The 22,797-nt window shown below is 35.1% G+C and overlaps 1 protein-coding gene across 4 annotated transcripts in view; it reads right to left on the bottom strand.

The window, feature by feature from the left end:
• Positions 1-22,797, bottom strand: part of LOC123311921 (neuroligin-4, Y-linked-like) — an 82,892-nt gene that overhangs the window by 57,843 nt on the left and 2,252 nt on the right. For 3 of the 4 annotated variants that reach the window (XM_044896050.1, XM_044896051.1, XM_044896049.1), the window contains exon 2: positions 19,824-20,313. In XM_044896050.1, coding sequence (XP_044751985.1) covers positions 19,824-20,259 — 436 coding nt within the window. In that variant the 5' untranslated portion in view covers positions 20,260-20,313. Of the gene's footprint in view, positions 1-19,823; positions 20,314-21,277; positions 21,394-22,797 lie in introns of those variants that run through there. The other variant, XM_044896048.1, reaches the window with a different exon arrangement.

Raw genomic sequence — 22,797 nt, 5'->3', positions numbered from 1 at the left:
ATGATATTCACCTTTGCTATTTCTTCGGAGAGTTTCAACGACATCAGTGATATTCCTAAAATAAAGAGTGTTTATGGATAAATGATTGGTAACAGCACAGTTGGCTTTGAATTACTCCAACTGAAAGTTTAATTTGAAATTTCTGTATTTTTTGTTGAGATTAAATGGACCATTCAATATTAAATTCTCACTCACTCATACTCATACAGAAGAGACACAATAGATCTTAAAGTCGTGGTTCACTGTGACCCATTTATATATAAAAGACTTGCTCAGTTGAATGCTGAGCACTTGCAAACATCAGCTATAAGTTTCTCTTCGAAATTGTTGCCTTTGCTGAAGAAGCTAAATCAATCATTCTGCATAATAGCAGGATAACAACTATACTCCATTCACATTTACTTTAGCAGTCGGTTGGCCATGAAATAATTTTCTCGAGTTTTTGTAACTAGAACGGAGTAAGAATTCATGAAATGTCGTTAATGTCATAACGCCGTTGCCACAACTAATATCAATTTGATAAGGGATTGAAAAAAGAGACAGGGTTTCAGGAAGTGCTATTTAAAATTCAGGTCCGCTCATTCAAATAGTTATACCCTGATATTTTAAAATCCACAGTACGTCAGACGATAGCGAACATATTCAATGTAAGACAATTTATATAATATTTCATCTGAATCTAAACGACTTATATGTCAGCTGAATGACAAAGAATTTCCTTCTATTGGGAGACCCAAAAAAAGTGGTGGCATTTGAGAATTTTATGTTTGAGTGAATTAATGCGAAAAGTTTACTACAGGATTTTCGATGAATATCTTCGTAGAATAAGTTTCATTTGACTTGTCATATTTATTGTAAATGTCATAAGGTACCAATAAATACCTAATTATTATTATTATATCAATGTATTAAGATGAACAGCCACAAATACGCACCAGTTGTCCCGTTAATTGTTTATTCACTTGAAATTTTTGTTCAAAGGTGAAGTTCATCTTGACTTGAAACTTCCTTCAATTCGTTTTACTTATATTGATGCAAGATGATTTTTGTTGAAGAATTTAACATTCTTGTAATTATCTGTTAATTCCTTCAAGAGATGCCCATTCCCAACCACTGCATCACAAGCATTTTATCTTCGGGTTAATATTTTTGAAATCTACAACTGATAGATAACGAACATTAACTCTCCTCGAGCTAGTGCATATTATGATATTATACTGATATCTTGTGTTTTCCATACAAATAACTGGATTTGGTATGCCTTCATCAGTTTGTACAAACTGCAATTATGTTCGTCACATATTTTCCGAAGAGATTCGACATTGTGATAAAATATGTAATAACAGAAACTTTTACGTAGAACGGGCAACATAGCGTTGATTTAAAACCCAAAAATATTTTGACAAGCTTCATAACCCCACATTTTCGTACTATTCAGAGTGAAATGTGTCAAATTTCCATGGCCAACCGAGTGCTAAAATAAAAGTGAATGGAGTATAGGTGAAAAAAAAAGGAATTCATCAGATATCTCGAAGTGTAAAATATCAAATGTACAGGAATAAAACATGAAAAGCTGATCAGATATGGTAAATTTCAGGATCAGGACAAGTTGGATAAACTGAAAATATGTGAAAAAGCGTGGTAAAATGTTGACAATTCTGTGTAGCTATTGCTTGTTTCGTTGATGTCCTGAACACAAGTTTGAATTTTAATTGAATCGTTTCTGGAAGGAACCTGTTTTCCAGCATACGATTAAACGTTACGTTTATTCCTTTTCCCTTTACTTTCCCGAGTTATTCGGGAACGGTGTCCAAAACATGCACGGAGCAGAATATGATTAAAAAAACAAATATTTGGCATCGTCGGTGGGCGCAGTCCGTTGACAAATATCCCTCAAATTAGAGTCTCGAACTAATTAACGGTGAAAACGTCTGCGTAATCGTCATGTAACTTCACGCTCAACCGGATCGTGAAGTCTGAAATTTGAACGGTGATGTTCAGGTTTGGTCGCTGGGATTTTTCAGAGGTGTTGGCGCCACCACTGTGCCAGATTCAAAGCAGAAACTACCCATTTCGTGAATAAACTTCTAGATAAAGTAATCAGATAAATGGAATTCAACACGTAATTTTGGTGATGACGACTTTCCTGCTCAAAGCAGTGGACACTCTATGACAAAATAAACATGGAAAGATTTTCGAAACAAATCTGAGGAAGCTAAAACCCAGAAGGAGAAGAAATGAGTTACGAGGATATATTGAAAAATTCTTAGCCTATTATAGAACCAAACAAAATTTCAATGTCAAAATATTTTATTACAACATATTCTCCTCTTGATTGGATACATTTATTACGGGAACCTGCAACGTCTCTAGACCTTTAAAAAAAAATGTTTCTTCTTGCTCTGCAAACCAGACCTCCCAGACCTCCACAGTTTTCATTACCTCCTCGTTGGAAGGAAATTTACGACCTTTTAACCTTTTTTTCAGTTGAGGAAAGAGATGATAATGGGATGAAGCCAAATATGGTGAATAAGGGCGGTGTTCTAGTAATTCAAACCCTAAATCACGAATTTTTTGCATGGCAACATGAGATTTTTGAGCAGGGGCGTTGTCCTGCAGAAACAAAACACCTTTTCTCCTTGATTTTTTCCCGCAGAGTGATTAGTAATGTCCAATAGTAATCTCCGGTTATTGTTCTACCCTTATCCAAAAAATCAATCATGATTACTCCATGGCAATCCCAAAAAACTGAAGCAAGAACTTTTCCAGCAGATTTTTGGACACGAAACTTCTTAGGTCTTGGAGAACCAGAGTGTCGCCATTCCATCGATTGTTGCTTTGTTTCTGGATCGTAGAAATGTACCCTAGTCTCATCTATTCATCCATTCCATAGTAACCATTCGGTTTAAGAAGTCTACATCGTTTTCAAATCGAGCACAGATCGAACGCGATGCTTCTACCCTCGAACGCTTTTTGTCAACATTCAAACATTTGGGGATCCATTTTGCAGGAATTTTTCTCATTTCCAAATTGAGTTGAACTATGTAATGAACGCGCTCGTATGAAATATTCAGTGCTTCAGATATCCGTTTTAGCTCAATCCGACGGTCTGTTAAATACATATCATGAACTGCATCGATATTTCGGGGACTGACACAGAGAATGGCCTTCCCGATCGGTCATCATCTTCAATGGAAAATTGACCTGTTTTGAAGCTTGCAGTCCAATTTTTCACGGTCGCAAACGAAGGACATTGATCACCAAGGGTATTGAGCGTATCTTCGAAAATCTGCTTACGTCTTCACCCTTTTAAAAACAGGTACTTGATGATGGCTCGATACTCCAATTTTTCGATTTTCACAATGTTTTTTCTTTTAACTTATTGCGTAACTCTGGTTTACTTATTTGACCTCACACTTCACACTGACACTTCTAATTAGTTATTGTTCGTTGCTGTGGTAACGCAATATTCTTTTTATGCATGGATCTAGTCTAGCTTAACTAGTTATCATTTATCAATACATCCTCGTACACTAGAGAAAACTTGGAATGATCTGATTAGCGAAATATTAGATAAGAGAAGGCAGAAATGCATGAAATCAAAGCCCTATTCGAAGAGGAACAAGTTCGTTCGTGGAAGTTAAAACAAATATATTACAGCTAGTTGAAGAAAATGAATTTGAATCAAGTTTGGACTATCCAACCTCCCTCCACCTGAACCAGACCCTAACATACTGAAAATGGAGTCCTTGTGTATCCCAACTATAAAATAAAATAAATTCATTTATCATTAATGAATACAACTGCCCAAACTGAAGCAATTTTCCGAATGGTAATGCCCCATTTCAATAGCATCACGTTAAAATTTCATTATTTTTCGTCCTATCCTTCAGAAATGCCGGACAAGGAGCCGGTGGCTATCTCATCCCTCATTTATGTCAAGGATGTCGATCCTGAGGGCTTCCGGGTCCAGATTCAATACCTCCGCATCTAGGGGAATTCGCCACAGGAAAATTATCCTTCGACCGTGGCACGTTGAAATTTAAATGGAGGTGAGCTAATGAAGGAGCGAATTTCCTTGCATAACAGATGTTGTGTTTAGATATTTGATTAAAGAATGTGTCGAGAAGGAATCCCAGCGGGACCGGGGGGAACTGGAGCGTAATATTATTGTTTTAGGCGGGTATTAGGGAAGAAGATTTGGGGCGTGCAGGGTAGACTGAGTGGAATCTCGGAAATCTGGAAGGGGAGTATTGTGAATAACTTCTTTCTTTCGAATTGTAGACTTAACTTCATAGGCGTTCTGGTCTCAATTCGGTGTGTATACACTGCCAATCAGAAAATGATTAATCATCAGATATTTGAGGAAACAAAATCTCGATTGTTCCGATAGAACCGACTCAGTTCGAGAATATTCGAAAAATGGAAAGACTGTTTTCGATAAGCTGTCATTAATACAACGCAAAATAATCAAAAATGAATTACTGTAGGTTACTCCAGCAAGATCTGGATATGCTCAATCAATGGTGCACTATAAATAAACTGCCACTGAACATTAAAAAGTGTAAAACCATGACCAACACTCTAAGCAACACATTAATTGAGCAGGACTACACTATAAGCCATGCAGCATTGGAAAGGGTGCAGCAGATTAAGGATTTGGGAATTGAGATTGATCACAAATTAACATTTGTTCATCATTATAACTATATCACTACAGCTGCAAAGCGAATGCTTGGCCTCATTTTTAGGGCATGTAGTCATTTTGAGGATCCCAACTGTTTTACTGTCCTCTTCAATTCATTTTTCCGCTCTAGGCTTGAGTATGGCTGTATTGTCTGGGGTCCAATATACAGCGTCCACATCGATGAACTGGAATCTGTTCATAGGTATTTCTTGAAGTTCTTGGCATTAAGGTTGGATGGAGTTTACCCACCCCGAGGTTTTGAATATAACGCGCTTCTGAATAGGTTCTCATACTTGTCTTTACAGAACAGGAGAGTCTACTGCCTGTGTCTTGTCCTCTTCATGCTGCTAAATTTCTATATGGAATGCCCTGATTTGCTGGCCAAGCTAAATTTTCGTATTCCGCACAATAGCAGTAGACATGAGCAGGTAATGTACCTTCCTAAACCCAGGACTCTCATAATGATTAAATCACCTCTATATGCTATCTGTCGACAGTTCAATGGTATATGTGTTGTGTTGATGTTGATGTCTTCAATGACAGTGCCCGTGCTTTTAAGCTGAAGCTTAGAAAGTTGCTGCATCTAGGGCAGATACATCATTAGAATGTTAATTTTTAATCTTGTTTTCACTGAGAGTTTAACATTGATTCATTAATTCAATTTTGTACTGATACTATATGGTCTTTATAATAATAAAAAAATCATTGTTACAATATATCTCATACTCATGCAATGAAAATGGGAAACGTCAGATAATAATAAACCAAAAAATCACAATCTCAGGGATTGCTTCTACAAAATGAAAAAAATTCTTCAATAGTGTACGGTTCTACATCAACGAGAGGTTCATGTATCTGGTTTCGAAAAAGTTTGCAATTTTTAATTTCCCTTAAGTACATGGGCAACGAGTTGAACAGCCTAATGCATATGTAAGTGCAATATGATTGGGAGAACCTTCTGTTTATATGAATAAACGTTTTTTTTACAAACAAGAAGTATGTATCCTTATACATAAAATATGCTCAGTAAAATCTATAAATAAATTATTCCGAATTTAGAATCAAGACAAGACTGTGACACTACAACAGATAAATCACTGATGTATCTATGGGAAATACAACATAAGTGTATTATAGCTTTCCTCGAACAACTGAAGAACAGAAGAATCATCACTTGGAAGATCGCACCTGGTTGATAGACCCTCCCGGTCCAAAGCAAGATTTGGAATATTTTCAATACTGAAAGGATTTCTGACGACTAGAGTGATCCTTCACTAAAATCAACAGAGAATTTCTGACACATAGATGTTCCTCACGGTGCAATTGAAGAACAAGTTTTGTACCAATGATTAATTATTTTTCCTTAGTTATCATCAAGTCTTCGAATCAGTTTGATGAAAGGGTGTATTATTTATTTTTTCTTTCTTGTTTTGTGCTCTGGTTTCCGAGATGGAGAGAGGAAACAGAAATTTCTATGTCAATGGAAAAGAAGCACTTCAGTATTAAAAACTTACTCTGTAAACAAATTTATCCTCACTGCACTTTTGAGTATATATCTGGGCACCTATCTGGAACTATTCAGATTACCTAAGAAAATAACACGAACGTGAAATTTTAAGGATGAAGTGTCTGAACAAAATATGAAATGAAGGAGCACATTTCGCATATCTAACAAAAATTCGAAAAAATAGTCAGTTTAAGGACAGAAAACTATAGAAGATTTATACACAGGATAAGCCTCACTCAGTTTCTAATCTTCTATATGTACCTTTGAAGAATAATTTCCCCTTTATGAAGTTAAAACAAGAATCTTTCTGTAATTACATGCACTGATTTTCTCAAAAAGAGCATACAGAAAAAAAAACAAGTCAAAGATTCTCCATGTATAAATAAATTTCAGAAGATACAGCAATCGGAATAGCAATAGACTCAATATAGTATATAGTGAAAATTAACATAACGGAAAATGTTTTAAGTTCTTGCGAATTTGAACGTCATTGTTCCGACGATTTCAAGTTTTTCTTTCTATCTACTTACATAATTTTGTAAGACTTGGTATTAATACAACAACAATATTAAAAAAGGTCGAAACGTCGGCCAAATTGAATGTATTTCTTTGCCTTTCCGTCCTTTCCAGTCATCATCAACATTGAAATATCAATACCAATGTTTGATGAATTTCGTATATATTTTTTCTCAATAAATCATATTAAATCAACAATTCGAGAGAGCAGATTTTAAATTTCAATAAAAAAACTGCACGTCCGAATAAATGATGACAAATTGAGATTCCAAACATTTTCCTGCGGAACCAAAACACCAATACCTTATTTATTCCAAGTACGCAGCTTACATTGATTTTTATAGCAGTTTTTCCCCATCCATCCAACGGTCTGAATCTTCAGCTGTAAATGTTTCAGTGACATTCCGTATCTGATGAACATTAAGTCCGGAATTATGTAGAACGGACTGCGGAGGGCAGATTAGAAATTCAAAGTGGAACCTGGAAAATATAAATGAAGAGTTGCGAAGTCGACAACTGCGACCGCAATTACATTTAAGGGGAGGAATGGGGAAGCCGCTCGCCGAAGAAGTTTAAATTCGTGCTCTCGCTGTCCCTCCTTTCAATGAAGAGGCACCTCTGAAATATGACGACTGCGTGTAGTCCCATTAAACTAAGCCGATTACGAAGTTGTCGAATATTCAACAGATCATTTTGCGTCCTGGATATTCTTGGAAACTGAAAGGTCCTGTTCGTCAATAGGACTTGAAGGCACAAATTTATTTAAGTCGCATTAGAGTCAGATAGATGTCGAAGTTGGTGGCGAAGCTTCAAATTGAATTCAATTAAGTTATGGGTTGTTATTTCGGAGTTCAGCTGTATCGATGATAACTTCCCTGATTGAATTCCCGTCTTCTAACTTGAAGAACGACACAAATATTATGAACGCACAATTTTGGTGAACATTATCGCTCCGTATTTTGACTTCAATAGGCAGAACTTGAGATTTGATATTCTTTTCAAAAATCCAGAGTACCAGTAGACTTGGGACAATTACCCCCCTTGCAGATTTCTTCGTTTCTTACCATTTATGAGTGAAGGGACAAACTCACAAGATGGTGCAGCGTCTTTTCGGTTAGTTTAACAATTAATTTCTGTTGAGTTTGCCGTGACCAGAGCGTTTGAATTGACAGGAAAAATTACCGAATTCAGGAGAATAAAAGCGCTTTTTTATGGCCCTTCCACTTTCTAGTGTTTTGTAAATGTGTTTCACTTTGTGCATTTGTAATTTTTTTTCTGGATACATGGGATATTAGATATGTCATAAAACAAGAGGTTGTTTACAAATTAAACGGCAACACGGATCTGATTCATTTATTTTGTTGTTTCATAGGGTGACTTGCGACAAAGCCGAATAGATACAAGCGGCGCCTTGGCAGCAGGAAATATGCTGCAGGATATTAAGTCACCAAGTCACCCGAATCTACGGTAAAATGCATATTTTCACACGAGTTCATGTTCACTTTCACTTCAAAATGTCTCTTTATCATTTTTGACACCTATACATCTTTTTTCATTTAAAAAATCATGAGAGTAGATTAATTAACACATTACGGAAAATCTAAAATTATTAACAGCCTAATCTTTGTCTGATCATAGAGAAATTAACCTGCATGAATGTAAATTTGTTCAGAAAGGATAAAAAATGTCTGGACAGAAAAGAGATCAAATTCCATTCAACAAATCATGAAAAACTTTTGTGCCGGAGACACTGTACAAATAAAACCTGATGACTAATTTCTTCCAGTAAACCATATGAAGTGAATGGAGCCTAACAGCTATCCTCAAACTTTGAAATTGGAATAAATATATGGCATGGTGCGATATACTCACATCAATTCCACACACAAATTTCAATAGGGGGGAATTATCAAACTGAATTATTGATTCGAAAATTCCCAGCACAAACTATGGTACTCACCTCCACCTCATTTGATATAAAATATTCTAATGCAGTGTGATTGAATTCTTCTTCAACTTGATAAGGTTTCATCAGGGAAATTGAATTGAATACTAAAGAATAAGAATAAACAATAAAGCAATAGACTTCAACATTAGAAACGTAGATTTATTTTATGAAAACGCTAATATCCTGATAACGGAATTCAATCCAATAATACAGTATAAACGTCTCTTTTGCATCCCCTACTAGAAGAAAAGCAATAGAACCAGTAACCACTTGTTCAATATATCGACAGGATTACATAATTCCTGAAAATATTATTTACAGATTGAGAACTGAAGAGGTTCGACTCACAAATATTGAAACCCTACCTTCTTCATTTAATAGTGTTCATTTCAAATGAGTATAAACAATCCTCATTTCACAGTACCTGAAATGCGGGAAAGTCACATTGATGTGCACTGCTCAAAAATTGAAATGATATTGTATACCGGGTGGCCCACCCCAGACGCGGCGCTCATTTTGAGGGAGTAAATGAAGATATTTTGAAAATATCTTCTTTGATGTCTGTAGAATGTCCCAAAGCACAATCTAAAATTATTGTCATATATACAGGGTGTTCGAAAAAAGGATATAGAATAAAGTTACACTTTTTTGAATGTAACACCCCATATTTGACCTCAAAAATGGAATGGCAAGCTCAAGTTATGATGAGTTTCTTCAGATTAATTTATAGCTCAGAAGCACCCTTTATAAGATAATTGCCAAAATCGAAAATATGGAGTTTATTAAATAGCAATTAATGAAGAAACTAGTTACGCCAGCGATACAGACAGAATTTTTTCGAGTAGATAGATTGGCTACTCCTTCATATAAAAGAAAATTTCAACTCTGGAGTATACAGAGCGATCATAATTAATTCTCAAACATCAACAACCAATAATCGTCGAAAACTTTCTTATTTCAAATGGCACACTCGGTATTTCTATATCTCGTTGAACGTAAAAATTAATTTCGAAACTATCTTCATAAAATTTTCCTACATCTAAACTTGATATTTCTGAGCAATTTTCGATTTTTAATTCAAAACTAGTAAACTATTTTCGCCATTATCTCGTAAATGGTCCTTGTAAGGTATAGAGTGATTTGAAGAAAATCATCATAATTTGAGCTTGCCATTCCATTTTTGAGGTCAAATACAGAGTGTTACTTTTAAAAAAGGGTAACTTTGGTCTATATTTTGACCCTATATACATGACAATAATTTTAAATTGTGCCTTTGAACACCCTACATACACCACAAGAAAAGATTTTCAAAATATCTTTATTTGCTCCATCAAAATGAGCGCCGCGTCTGGGGTGGGCCACCCGGTATATAAAGGGAAATAAAAAACACGTTTTTTTTATGTACTGATGTATCAAGTTTGGTGTCTGCATACGGTTGGCCTGCCTGAAATATCAATAGTAAACCAAACTGCTTTAGAACGACAACATAGTGGAGAAATTTAGAAAAATAGATTCTACCTCTTTGTCTGCAGGCTTAAAAAGATTACTTCTAATGTAAACAAATACAAACAACCTGAAATCAAGGTTCAATATGGGATGGGATCACTTTCAGCTCTTCGTAGTTTTCTTACTCTATTCGGCATTGTATCAATGAGGAGAATGGATCTTGAGATAGCAGGTATCAAATTAGTTGAAATGATTTATTACTACCTCACCATCTGTTGGGGTAGAGCTTCAATTTCAACAGGACACGTAAACAATTCAACGTTAAAAGCCTTGCCCACCCCTAATTTACATCCTTTCTCTACGCAATCGACCAATAAATGAATTTCAACTCGATAGACCGGGTGACTTATCTCTTCACTCTTTCTTACACTCGAATCAATATAGCACCCCATCGGTCGTGTTTCACCCCGTAAGATTTATATCGGCGATATTTCTTCACGGGTCCGCAGTATCGGACGTTGAAAAGAAAAACATTCGACGGTTTGAACTAAAGTCGCAAATACTTCAAGAAATATTTCGGTCATTGAACGGGCTACGTCACCCCGCTGTTTGTTTTGGTCCCTAAACTGCTTCCGCTATTTTAAGATCGGCGTTGATCATTTAGATTCCGTGCCAGCAAATGGGGACCTCGAAAAGGCAGCATTTATAACGATTTGGCCACCTGGTCGTGGGATTAATCGATAGGTTTACTTATGAGGGCTTTCACTTCGATGCTCCTCACGATTTAGGCCGGATGTTTTTCAATTAATGATTCACAATGAATATTTGTATGAATAGTATGACCTTGTGTGAGATAAATGAACTTTATAGAGGGCATCCTTTCAGGCCTAATTTCAGGAATTTCATCAAAAATGGGATGTGCATTCTAACGTCATGCGTCACGTCAGAATAATTTGGACGCTCCTGCGCAAAATCGTATGTTAGATTTTTGAATCATGCGCATTATGACGTGATCCAACGTCACGGCAGAGTAAACTGTAGGTACCTTAACAACTTCGGCCCATAGTCTTATAACATGGACTCCGCCTGTGAGAGAGAGGTCGGTAGGTTGAATAAGGTGGAGTGTTTGTGGGCAAGCTGTAAAAAGGTTATAGAACACAAGTTTATGCGAAAATTTTTTTTACTAAATTTTCAACAAGCTTCCGAGAAGACACACAGGAATTCCATAACATTCCCTTGAAATGAATTATGTCAAAAAATATGTTGATGTGATGAGAATAATAATCACCTTGTAGGCAAAGTCTGCGAAAATTGTAAAAATTCTCTAAAATAAATGTTCAACAAGCTTCCGAGAAGACAAACAGGAATTCCTTAACATTCCTTCGAAATGGAAAATATAAAAATTATGTGAGTTTCATTCAAGAATAAATATAATGCGAATAATACTCAACGTATGAACCTTGTGGGCAACGTCTGCGTCACATATTTGTTTATATCCATCATATTTGACATTGCCTACACGGAATCAATTCATCTCTTTCTTATTCGATTAGAACGCATGAGCTCTTCTCTCTTTAATGCACCCAACCTCTCGATATACTGAAAAGTCACGTGACAGGGAGTCCATGTATTATAAGTCTATGATACGGCCGATCGAACAATTCGAGAGGTCCATAGAGGGCATATTCGAGTTGTGACATTTTGAGTAAATAACATTAATATCGTTCCCTATAATATCTGTTATAGAATGTTTTGAGCTGGTGGAAGCTGGAGTTGTAGAACATAGATATATTGATTACTCTCTAACCATCATAATTTTTCTGCAACCTGCACAATTCATCTCTTCTCAATTCACCCGCTAGGTACTACGAAAATCAATGCGACATACAAATAAAATAATTATTTGGGAAGCTGCTGAATACTTCTATGTTCGATTACCCATGGCATCATGACAATAATGCATCAATGGGAAATTAATCAATAAAAGGGTTCATTAACAGCTAATTTCGCGTACGTTAAACAGTGCTATTATTAAGAGGTCGGCGGAAAACCATATTTTTGGGGGGTTATATAGTGGAGTTTTTATAAAAAACAAAGTACGTAGGAATCATTTGTATAATAGAGACTTCGAAAGCTGGGACTTTGTTCCCTTCGAACAATTTCTGTACGATCAAATGGAGAATATTTTATGCTCATGGTTTTGCACCCATAAATCAATAGAATAATGTAACATCTTTACAGTTTGCTTATTTAATCTACGAATTCCTCGTGAAGTGGATTTTAACTTCCAACAGTTACTTATTTCTGTCCTATAATCACATGCACGAATCGAACTTCGTATTTCATTTATGACTTATATAATTTATATTTTCGAAGCAGAGCCAATAAACAGATAAATATAGACGCGATTTTAACAAGCTGCAGTGGTTACAGACTATTTATCATTCAGAAATGACGGCTGCCTGAATCTGCCCTCAGTTTGAGGATTTCCCTTATATCTTAATAAAAAAATTTTAGCTCGTATTTTACAGATGGTACTCGAAATAACATGGTCCTCGTGATGAGTAGCTGAGCCGTATTTTTTTCATCAGTCGATGAAATTTTTCAAGGGTCGAGCAGCACCTTGTTGGAAAGGCATGAGTGTATTTTTTTTTTCATCGCTTTTTTTTTCGTTATTCCATCCCAAAGCTCAAAATTTGGGGTGGAAAGTTATGGATGGCCCACCCTTATATAACCTACTACTTTTCCTAAGATTCTTTTGAAAATCCGCACAGAGAGACACAAAGTGATTTCGTCTCATTCATTGGCGTTGAGCATCAATTAAAAATATCATTTTCAGTTAATCCCTGCAAAAGAATAGAAATAGTCATATAAATTCTCCAGAAATATTCAAACTCCGTTATTTGACTTCAACTATTTTATGCCAGAGACGACATTTCATTATATTGCTGTTATATTCTCTACGAATCAATAATTTTCACTTTCACAAATCATTAATCAGATTAGAGTTTACTCGTATAAGGAATCTTTCAGAGCACGAAAATGTGTTCTGTATGTTCTGATACTCTTATAAATTCCAAGAAGATATAGATATGATTTCAGGTGGATTTCAGTTGAGGGTGATGATGTAGTAGGTGGCAAGGTCAAGCTCACTGACAGAACTCGGTTCGTTAGCAGTGTCGTAGCATGAACAATGGGAAAGGTTACAAAGGAGATAGGTAATTTCAATTATCTCCAACTTTTGTGTATGAAAGAATGAAATTAATCTGTTGGTCTGCGATAGACAAGGTCAATTATAATACAGAGAGAAATATTACTGGTTTGCACGGAAATTGAACCGATCGTAAACAGTTAACAGGAACATATTTAATTAGTAGCTGCAAAACTATTGGTAACCAATTTAACGTTGGTCACATTACCCATTCCAATCGATTATTGCGGAACGAAATTCAATTGAAAACAGGAACATGAAATAGCCAACAAGCACGCATATTTGTGCATCAGGCAGCTTGTTGACACTGCCAGAAATCTGGATGCGTATAACGTTTCAGACACTAACAACATAACCAAATTGTAATATTGACATGGGTAAATATTGTGGAGAAGTGTTCGATGATCATTACGAATGAACATTATATTTTACGAGATTTCAAGAGTTTGTTTAATGTTATTCGCAGTTCAATTTAAGGGGAGATTTGCTGTCGGAATTTGTAATAATACAATAGTTCGGTTCAAGAGGCAGTTATTTTGGAATCTGACAGGGAGCAAATATGATCCTCTGATAAAATGTATTATGAAATTTCATAGCAATTTGTTCAAATTTCTATCGATAAATTGAAATTATCGTGATTACATTCAAGAATGATTGACATCCCAGTAGGCCTAGAAAGTTCAGACATAGCTATTTAGCTTATGGTCACAAAAGATCTTCAATAATTTTTATAGTTTCAGTAACAGAACTGGAATATACAGGGTTTCTGTAAACAAATGCGAAGGACTTAGGGAGATGATTCCTCGATGAAAATAAGCAGGGATAGTTCCTATACATTTTTTTCGAAATCGACCACCCTTCCAAGATACAGCCTTCGGAAGGCGATGACGAGTTGACAGTTTTTAATATTTTTACGGGTTCTAAAAAACACTGAGTCAAGAAACTATACATAATACAAGAATAAGTAACCCGATCAACAAAGATGAGGTTGTTCTCATTACTGTTAGGTATAGGACCTAAGAACTAGTTGCAAATGCTACCACCATGTCTTCCGAGTAAATACCACACATGGGAGAGAAAATTGGTTTTATGCATTTTGAATAACAGCATCATATAGCAATTCTTGAATTTGGACAGGCAAAGAGAAACTTGGCACTATCCGCACTGAATGCGGAGATAAAAATTGAATTTTTCCATTTCATCATTTCTTCTGGTTCTTCTTGAATTTTATCGTAATCTCTCTAATAATACTGACAGTGGTATATTATCTCTTTGGTCTTCAATATAATTCTCCCGATCTTCATTGTCACCTTCTTTCCCAACATTCCATAGGATTTCTTCATCAAATCTTGGCTCTGCAACTTCGCTGTCATCTTCAATATCAGTGTCAGGAAGAACTGATATGGCGGTTTCTGCATTCCTCGTGGTCACTTTTCTAGCTGACTTGTTTATTTTTCTGTTAAAATTCATAGCGATGTGCAATCGTCAGCTGAAAGCAAATTCTACCGACCACATTTCTGATCCTGGCAACCTGGTGGTGGCTTATTATGAACTTTGGCGATGTTTTGTCAGGTTTAATAAAGAAATATGGCACCAATAACGAAAATAATGTCATCAATGATATTCAAAAAAACACCTGAACTTCCTTATAATATAGAATTATAGGTACACTTACCAATCACGACTTTTGGGTGATCTAGATCTTTGCTTATGGAGTGAACAATAAACGGCTCTTAAAATAACAAAACTGCACTGATACAGAAATAATTGAAGTATTTGTCATCTAAAAACTCTACAACAATGACCTGAGATAGCGAATACAGTAACTTTGCCTTCTCACTTTACCTAGAATGCTGTAAAGTAAGGATTGACAAAAGCCACCACCAAATCCGAAAGTGTCATGTTTGAAACCACCATTTTATATTGTTTTTGACAGATTATTTTTAAATTTCTGGTCTGGAACTCCACGTAATCAACCAACCTATGATTGCTTTTCGAAAAGCATCGTCTTATTTATACACTTCTAATCGTTTTGTTTCTAATTATGAATTCTTCGAATAAATAAACGAGACCGTTGTTTCGCATGAGGCGCCGTCTAACAGCTATTTCTGAAATTCACGTGGGTCTTCCCTTAGGAAAAAGGTGAGTTGGACGTTTAAAATAGCGCACGGATGTCACTGTCTATCATTTATAAAGCTACGGAAATTGATAGTCAGTTTGTTTCTTTTTGATGTCGATCTCTGTGAGGCGCCGAAAATAGAATTCTTTCTTATCGACGCGTTGAAAATTCGTTCCGTTCTCATCTCCGGAACTGACATGAAACGTTGCAGTGAAATTGTTTGGTGATTAGACTTGTGACTCGAAAACATCAGGGGAAAGCTGAGGAAGCTACGTTTCTGGCGCATTAATGTATTTCTTGAGTAAATGTATAGAAGTTATAGAACGTATCTCTGAATTTGTTAACAATATAATGTATGCAGTATTTCAGCATGTTTCTTGAAAACGAAAAGTGTCATTTACCCGTTTTTGGGTATAGTATAGAATAATAGTAAAGTTTACTATAGTGAAGTGAAGGAAAGCAGATTAGACCTGATGAAAAATTAAAATATTATTTCAATGCTGTATTAGCGGAAAAGGGTTGGGAAGAGAGCTGGTGTTTCAAAAATACTATGGATTTTCCATTTGTCATGCAAAATACATTCAAACTCAGGCTACTGCCAATAAGTTTTTCATGAATATTTATATATTTTGAGTAGGTAGCCAGTTACTATCTCTCATAGTCGAAGATAGATCAAACATACAAAGAAAAGAGAGAAATCCAGTAAATATGGGAACCTCAACGATTCAGAATTCAGAGGACTTATAACCCTTTCAATTTGCGATCCCAGATTGATGGGAGAAGATGAATCTCGCAAACAACGGTAATGGCTTCTTGAGCTCCCATTCTTCGCAAGGCGGTTTCATATTATTCCTCAGACGCTTACAAAGTGTTTAGTTTCACAACTATCAAGACTAACAAGCATTCGTAAGACCGGGTGAAGTATCAGTCACGTATCTCTGATAAATCCAATCCTCTTTTGGAAATCTAGAACGGAAAAGTGAGATTCATGCATATAACGAACTCTTGAGAGGGAGTTCAATGTAAATAGAATACTCCAAATGTAGAGTTCAAATGAGTAGGTTCAGATGAGACTGATGCAGGAATTCCGAGTGGAAATTATGGATTGTGAGCGAATAGGTCGGTATAGCTTGTATTCGATAGTTTCAGAGGTAGAGGGATTATCTATAAAATATTTTACGACTGGGATAATCAAAGAGGTTACAATGTGAGGCGAGAAATATAGAGATGTTTTTGAATTAGTATCGTAAGTCTTCCAAATAGGTTGCTTCGACATAATTGGGTCCTTGGTTTATGGAAGGCTGTAGTGATACAGTGGTAATTGTTCACTGATGTATGTATGATCTCGATGCTTGTAGAATGTAATTCAGAATGAGAATTTTATTTCCAATCTCAACTAACAATCTGTAAGGTGAAAATACTCCTGTTTTCACGAGTGTTATCATTAATTTTGAATGGATCACGCGTTAAGAGTAAGGCAGGTGAATAATAAACGAATTAATTCAGATGCATGTTATATTTGATTCATTTCCTTCTCTTTGATATGATATCGGAAAAAAATTCGCTGGTTCTACATAAAATGCTTGCAATCGATCACGAAATTTTCATTACCTAGTTAATCAGTTCGAACTCCTGAAGTAACCTACTTATAAATATACTAGACCAAATCTAGTGAATTGTAATTTTATTCATAATTGATATAAATTTTCATACATTCTAGATTTCTGTGAGTACGATACTTCATTTTATCACCAAGCAGTGTCGATTTTTGGCGATTGCTGTAATCAATTAACAAACACAGTGTGTTTCACCACGAATCGTCAATAATATAATCAATATCTTTGATGCAATAAAATTAACGAAGAACATAAGGAAACGCTTTCAAAGAGTTCATACGAATCGAAATGTTCTCTTTTGATGAAAATCTCATTTGACGAGATAACACGGAGATTGTGGATCAAACCCTATTTTGGACCAAAAAAAATCAAGCCGGATACTACAAAAATTGTATTGTTGGTTCAGTATTTGCAGGACGGGAATATTTCTCAAAGCGACACCTTGGTTTAGATTGAGGGGTCCCATTCTCCGATTGAAATATTTAATACTACATTGTACCGATGAGGGACAATGATGCCGAAACCGTCTACAGTTGTGTTTAGATGTTTCGACTTCTATGGGATATCCTAGGCTCGTTTATGACTAGCTCGCATTATTGGAACGCCAATTCCAAGAGATTGTCGTCTCCGGTTGGAAATCATCTGTATTTATGGTGTACAAAATCAATAAATCATTGTGTCTATAGGTCCTCCTGTTGAAAAACATCATGTTTTTCGTAGTAGTACGTGCCGTTTTTAGAACTGGATATATTAAACCCTTCATATTCATCACACAAAATGGTTTTCTATTAATTGAATGAATCGAAAATTCACATTTTATTGCCTCTTTGAATAATTTCCATTGGTTGAAAGTGTTATTTTGTCCGATTTCGCAATTTACACGTTTCCTACTAATTCATTGAAATAAATAATTTGTTCGTTTTAATGACCATACATGAGTACGTTTGTTCAATATGAATGTTTCATGCGGAATAAAACGATCGGGGAAAAACGCAATCACTTGAAATAACAATTTTTGTTGATAATTGAAATTTGTATAATAGTTTAAATGGAAATTTTCCGAAACGTTCGACGTTTGTAGTCTGTAAGCTTTGTAATGATTATGGTATTTTTATTATCTATTATCCGGTATATTTGGCAATTCGGAATATTCGAAGTAACTGTTATGTGTTCATTTAACGAGAATTTCAGAAATATGTCAACATAGTAGAAACTTTATGTGTCATAATATGTACCTACAGTTTTCAGCAGGTAGTTCAATGATACACATTGGAAGTGACTTCTCTGAAGAGATAACTGATGTAAATGTAGAGTTTGAAAAAATGTTATCATTATGAAATTTTATTTCAGTCTCTGGTAACTGGGTTATTCTTCTTGTAGGTACCACCAGGATACTCTTAATATATGTAATTGGCAAAATGTAATATTGTTTATTTGGAAAAGTTGCTCCTTTTTCATTCCTTTAGATTTCAAATTTACAGAGTGAGTGAAAGGACAAGTACCAAATTCATATCTTCGGTTTTAACAATTTTATAGAAAGTGCCCAAAGAGGTCAATTTTTGAATTAAGCAATTTTTCGTGTATAAGGAGTTTGACATGCTTGCTAATAGACGGATGAAGAGTAGTTAAGACTGTTCTGGAACTAAAATCAGTCGACTCACTAGAAGAGAGCCACAAAATTGGTTTGGTCGTAATGAGATGTTTCAACATAAACTCGCGAATCAGATTGTTGCTTTGGCAAAGAGATGGCACAGAGACCAAAAGGTAGCATGTCATCTTCAATCCAGAAGTAGAGTTGTATATTTATTCACTAGAGACAAATTTGCAAGATTCTCAGGTAATAAGTCAATCGTACCACAGTGAATCAGAAAGGAAGTTGAAGATTCTTTGGTGGGTAACGAAATCTTAATATCCATTTTTTGCAGAATGTCCGAATCATGAATCATGAGATCTCAATTATTTATGATTCTTCCTTTCGGTTTTATTGTCCAGAAAATAAAAACAACTAATTTATCATTTAAAAATCCTACTCGAAGGTATTGTTGGAATTATTTTCAATGCTAATTGGTCTATAGGACTATTGTTTGTTTCTTTTTCCCTATACAGGGTGATAACAGATAAGATGAACTGTGTGAAGTTGGCCCAGCAAGTTTCGATTTTCTAAAAAATTTTTTTGATGAATTGTCCTAGGTTTGTGGGCGCTTTGTGACGTGGAGATATTTTTTTGATTCTATACGGTTTTCAGGATATTTCACAAAATGTATGGCATTGGATAACCCAGCACCTTTAGTAAAAATGGTTTTTTAAGGTTGAAATAGATTGTGTACTATACTGAGTCGTATCTTCTGAATTTTAGCGGGTTTTTTCTCTCATTTCTCGGAAAATCGAGAATGGAGAAATAAGTTATAGCCCTGCACTTTTGTTTCTCGTTCCTATGAATGAGTGGAATGATTTGAACACAACATTTGTGCTGACTTGTGCCACAAATATTATGCGAAAATTCATCGAATTTCACCTGGAATTCGCGAAATTGTATAGATTTTGCAATTTTTTGTATGATTGTGCTATATTTGTGCTGACTTGTGCCGTTGAGATTTTCAGAAAATCTACCAAATTGTTCGAAAGTCAGTGTACATGGCAACAGGCCTAATATTCACACCATTGAGGATCGCAACTTATATACATAAGTTTTGCATAGCCTCATGAATAAAATTAACTGTTCCTTTTTTCTGATTCTAGTATACAAGAAATATAAATTCAGGCAAATACTTACGGTTGTGAGGCACGTAAACATTAAGGTAGAGACAATCCTCAAGTTGATAGTTCAGATAGTTCTTCAACCTCGCAAACTCCCTCAATCTCTGCGGCGCCATATTTTCGGTACTTGGAAACATTTGTGGACAAACTGGACCGAAGGTGTCCGCATATTTGATGCCATCCCAGGACGGTGCACCACTGGGAGGCATAAACCTCAGTTCTCCTACAGGAGGTGCGGCGTAAGGAATTCCTCTATAGTGTTCCACTCGCGATAACAATCCGTTCCTGTTGTCAGGACTGACAACAACACCCTGTATATATCCTTGTTTGAGCTCCAATAACCTCGTGTAGTTTTTCGGAGGATAATACATGTAGTCCTGGGAATAACTATTTGTTTTCCCGACAGATATGAGCGTAATTATCACAGTCAAAGAGCTTGTTATGTAGGACATCTTGTGTCTGGAAACTTCCCTTGGTTCTCGTGAATTTTTCGGTTCAGTCTTGAACTGCACAAAATGAGAAATTTTTACTGATTCGTGGATCTACAGGAATCTGCTATTCCGTCCAGTTTATAGCAAAAACCGAGTTGAAATTGTGACTTTGATTTCGAGAAAATGTAGTTTCATTCTTTTCCGGAAAAAAAAATGGCAAAATATCGATATTATTTACAGATTTTTTTTTCACCTAAAGGTATGAAATCACTGAACTTCACTTATGTAGGTATACTTGATAGTATGAAAATATTGATCTATTGATAGCAACTTTGAAATGAAATATTTCACGCTTGAAAATCCTCATTCATCAAAGAATTTATTAAATCTTGTTATAGGTTAAAAAACAGCTTTCCAAAATGCCGATAAAATTTTTTCGTTCTAAAATTGTGCTACCACAAATTTTTCTTGTTCGTTTTTGAAAATAGTAAAGACTACCAACAAAAATGCTCTGGAATATGTGGTTTGAAGTATATTTTTAGAGGAGCATATTTTAGAAGCAATTTTCTAAAACCATGTTGCCTTGAAAATAATATCGCTATAATATGAGTGACAGTATAATTAAAACCCAAAAAATATTATATACTGTGTTATTCATTCATTATCTCTTCGATATTATTCGTTAGGCAACATTCTTTGAAAAAGTTGCATGATCTGGAAAAATATAAAATGTCTAAGGCTGGAACAATTATTGAGAACAAAAATTTTTATTTTTATTTCTTGTGTTTTCAACGTTGGGAGAGAAGAGTCATTTCTAGAAAAATGACTAAAAGATTAGGGGTTTGAAACATCTCAGATGATCGTCTTGAATGAAATCGAATCTGAATGTTAAAATAGGCCCACTATTCTGAGCTGAATTCTTCTGAGCATTTCCTGCGATAAAAATAATCTTTCTAACGAATACTCTGAATCTAGGCATAATTGGAATGTTTTGATGATTCGCCAAATATTCTCGTGAAATTGCTACGGGGACACTCACTCTCATTGTCACATCATATATGTTGCAAAATATACTTTGGCGCTATTTTTGTGTATCAAGATATTCAGGAATACCAGACGGATTCCATGTCGCGCAGACTATTTCGTGGATTAGACTGATAAATCGTTTGTACCTAGAATTGCTACAAGGACAATCGATATTTATCCTGACAGGAATAACCTAGCATTACGCCGAATATAATCCGCTACGACCTAAGTGGAGGCGATAATTAATATATATGTATTATTTGAATGGAGTTCGAACTATTTTATCGGCTGTAATGAAAACTATTGTTCATTGATGATAATAATGTACCTTTATGTTAATTTATCTTGTGCATTATAGTAGAGTCATTCATTATCATATTGTCGGTGACAAAGTAACATTCAAAACAATACTTAAAAGAAAAAAATTCTTCGTAATTAAAAAATTATTAGGAAGGATGAAAAATACTATTTTTTTTTAAGTAATTGCGTTTAACCCCCTCGAAAATATCATGAATTTGAGAAAAATTTCGTTCTCGTTGAAACATTCACCATATTTCTGAGGAAGTGTATCTTTATTATACAGTCCTTCTCACTTACGATTGAAAGAAATTACCCAGTTAGAAACTTAATGGTTCCTTATTCTTTCTTCAACCCATCAAGGTATCGTTTATTGTTTTGGGTCGTTGGTATGCTATTTTTAATTTGGACAATCGAATGCGTATGTCTTTTTCTTCCTTGCGGGGGCATATTTGACATGGCACACAAAATGAAATCATACAGTGCCCAGTCTCTAATTCTGAATAAATTCAGTAAGTCAAAGGCAGTTTTTTTGCGTAAATATGCTCGAGCAGGGCGATTAGCATTTTTAATTTCGCTCTTTGATGTGAAAAAATGTAAAATAGCGCCTCCCTAATTCTAGATATGACGCCACCTACGTGTGTTATCTGATTTAAGTCAATGAAATTATTCAAGCAGTTTAAAAATGGAACATGAAGAGGTATTTTTTGTCGAACGAAAAGTTAAATAAAAACAAGTGAGGGAAGCATTATATCGAGAGAAAATCAGCGAGAATATTTATTAGTTCGTCGTTTTGTGAGGAACGAACCCTCTACTCTCATCCCCTTTCCTGAAATGTGAATAGAAAATGGGTTTGTGAAATAATGTTCCTATTTTGTCAGAACCATCAAATAACCAATTCCGAGAAAGGTAAAATAAGAATGAAGTGCTATATCGAATGAAAAGTTAGAACTTAACTGAGTCAAACGAAAGTTTCAATCCAATAAATTATTATTATAGAATTGATTGATGCTTAGATAATTCTCTGGCTTATTCTATACCTAATATCATATTCCTAATAGATTTTTTTTCTGAATGGTAATGTACCTCAATAGTATATCCATTATGAATGGAGTGTAATCGTTTTTTTTTGAAAATTTGGTCTGAAATATCAAAAAAATATTGATATTTTTGTATTGATGAGTGGTGATCAGAAAACATGGTTTCAATTCATCTAGTAGGATTTGAATGAAACAT

This window comes from Coccinella septempunctata, chromosome 4 (assembly GCF_907165205.1).
Source record: "Coccinella septempunctata chromosome 4, icCocSept1.1, whole genome shotgun sequence".
Classification (NCBI taxonomy): Eukaryota; Metazoa; Arthropoda; class Insecta; order Coleoptera; family Coccinellidae; genus Coccinella; species Coccinella septempunctata.
The sequence above is the reverse complement of the archived record's forward strand: the minus strand, read 5'-3'. Positions and strand labels throughout refer to the sequence as shown.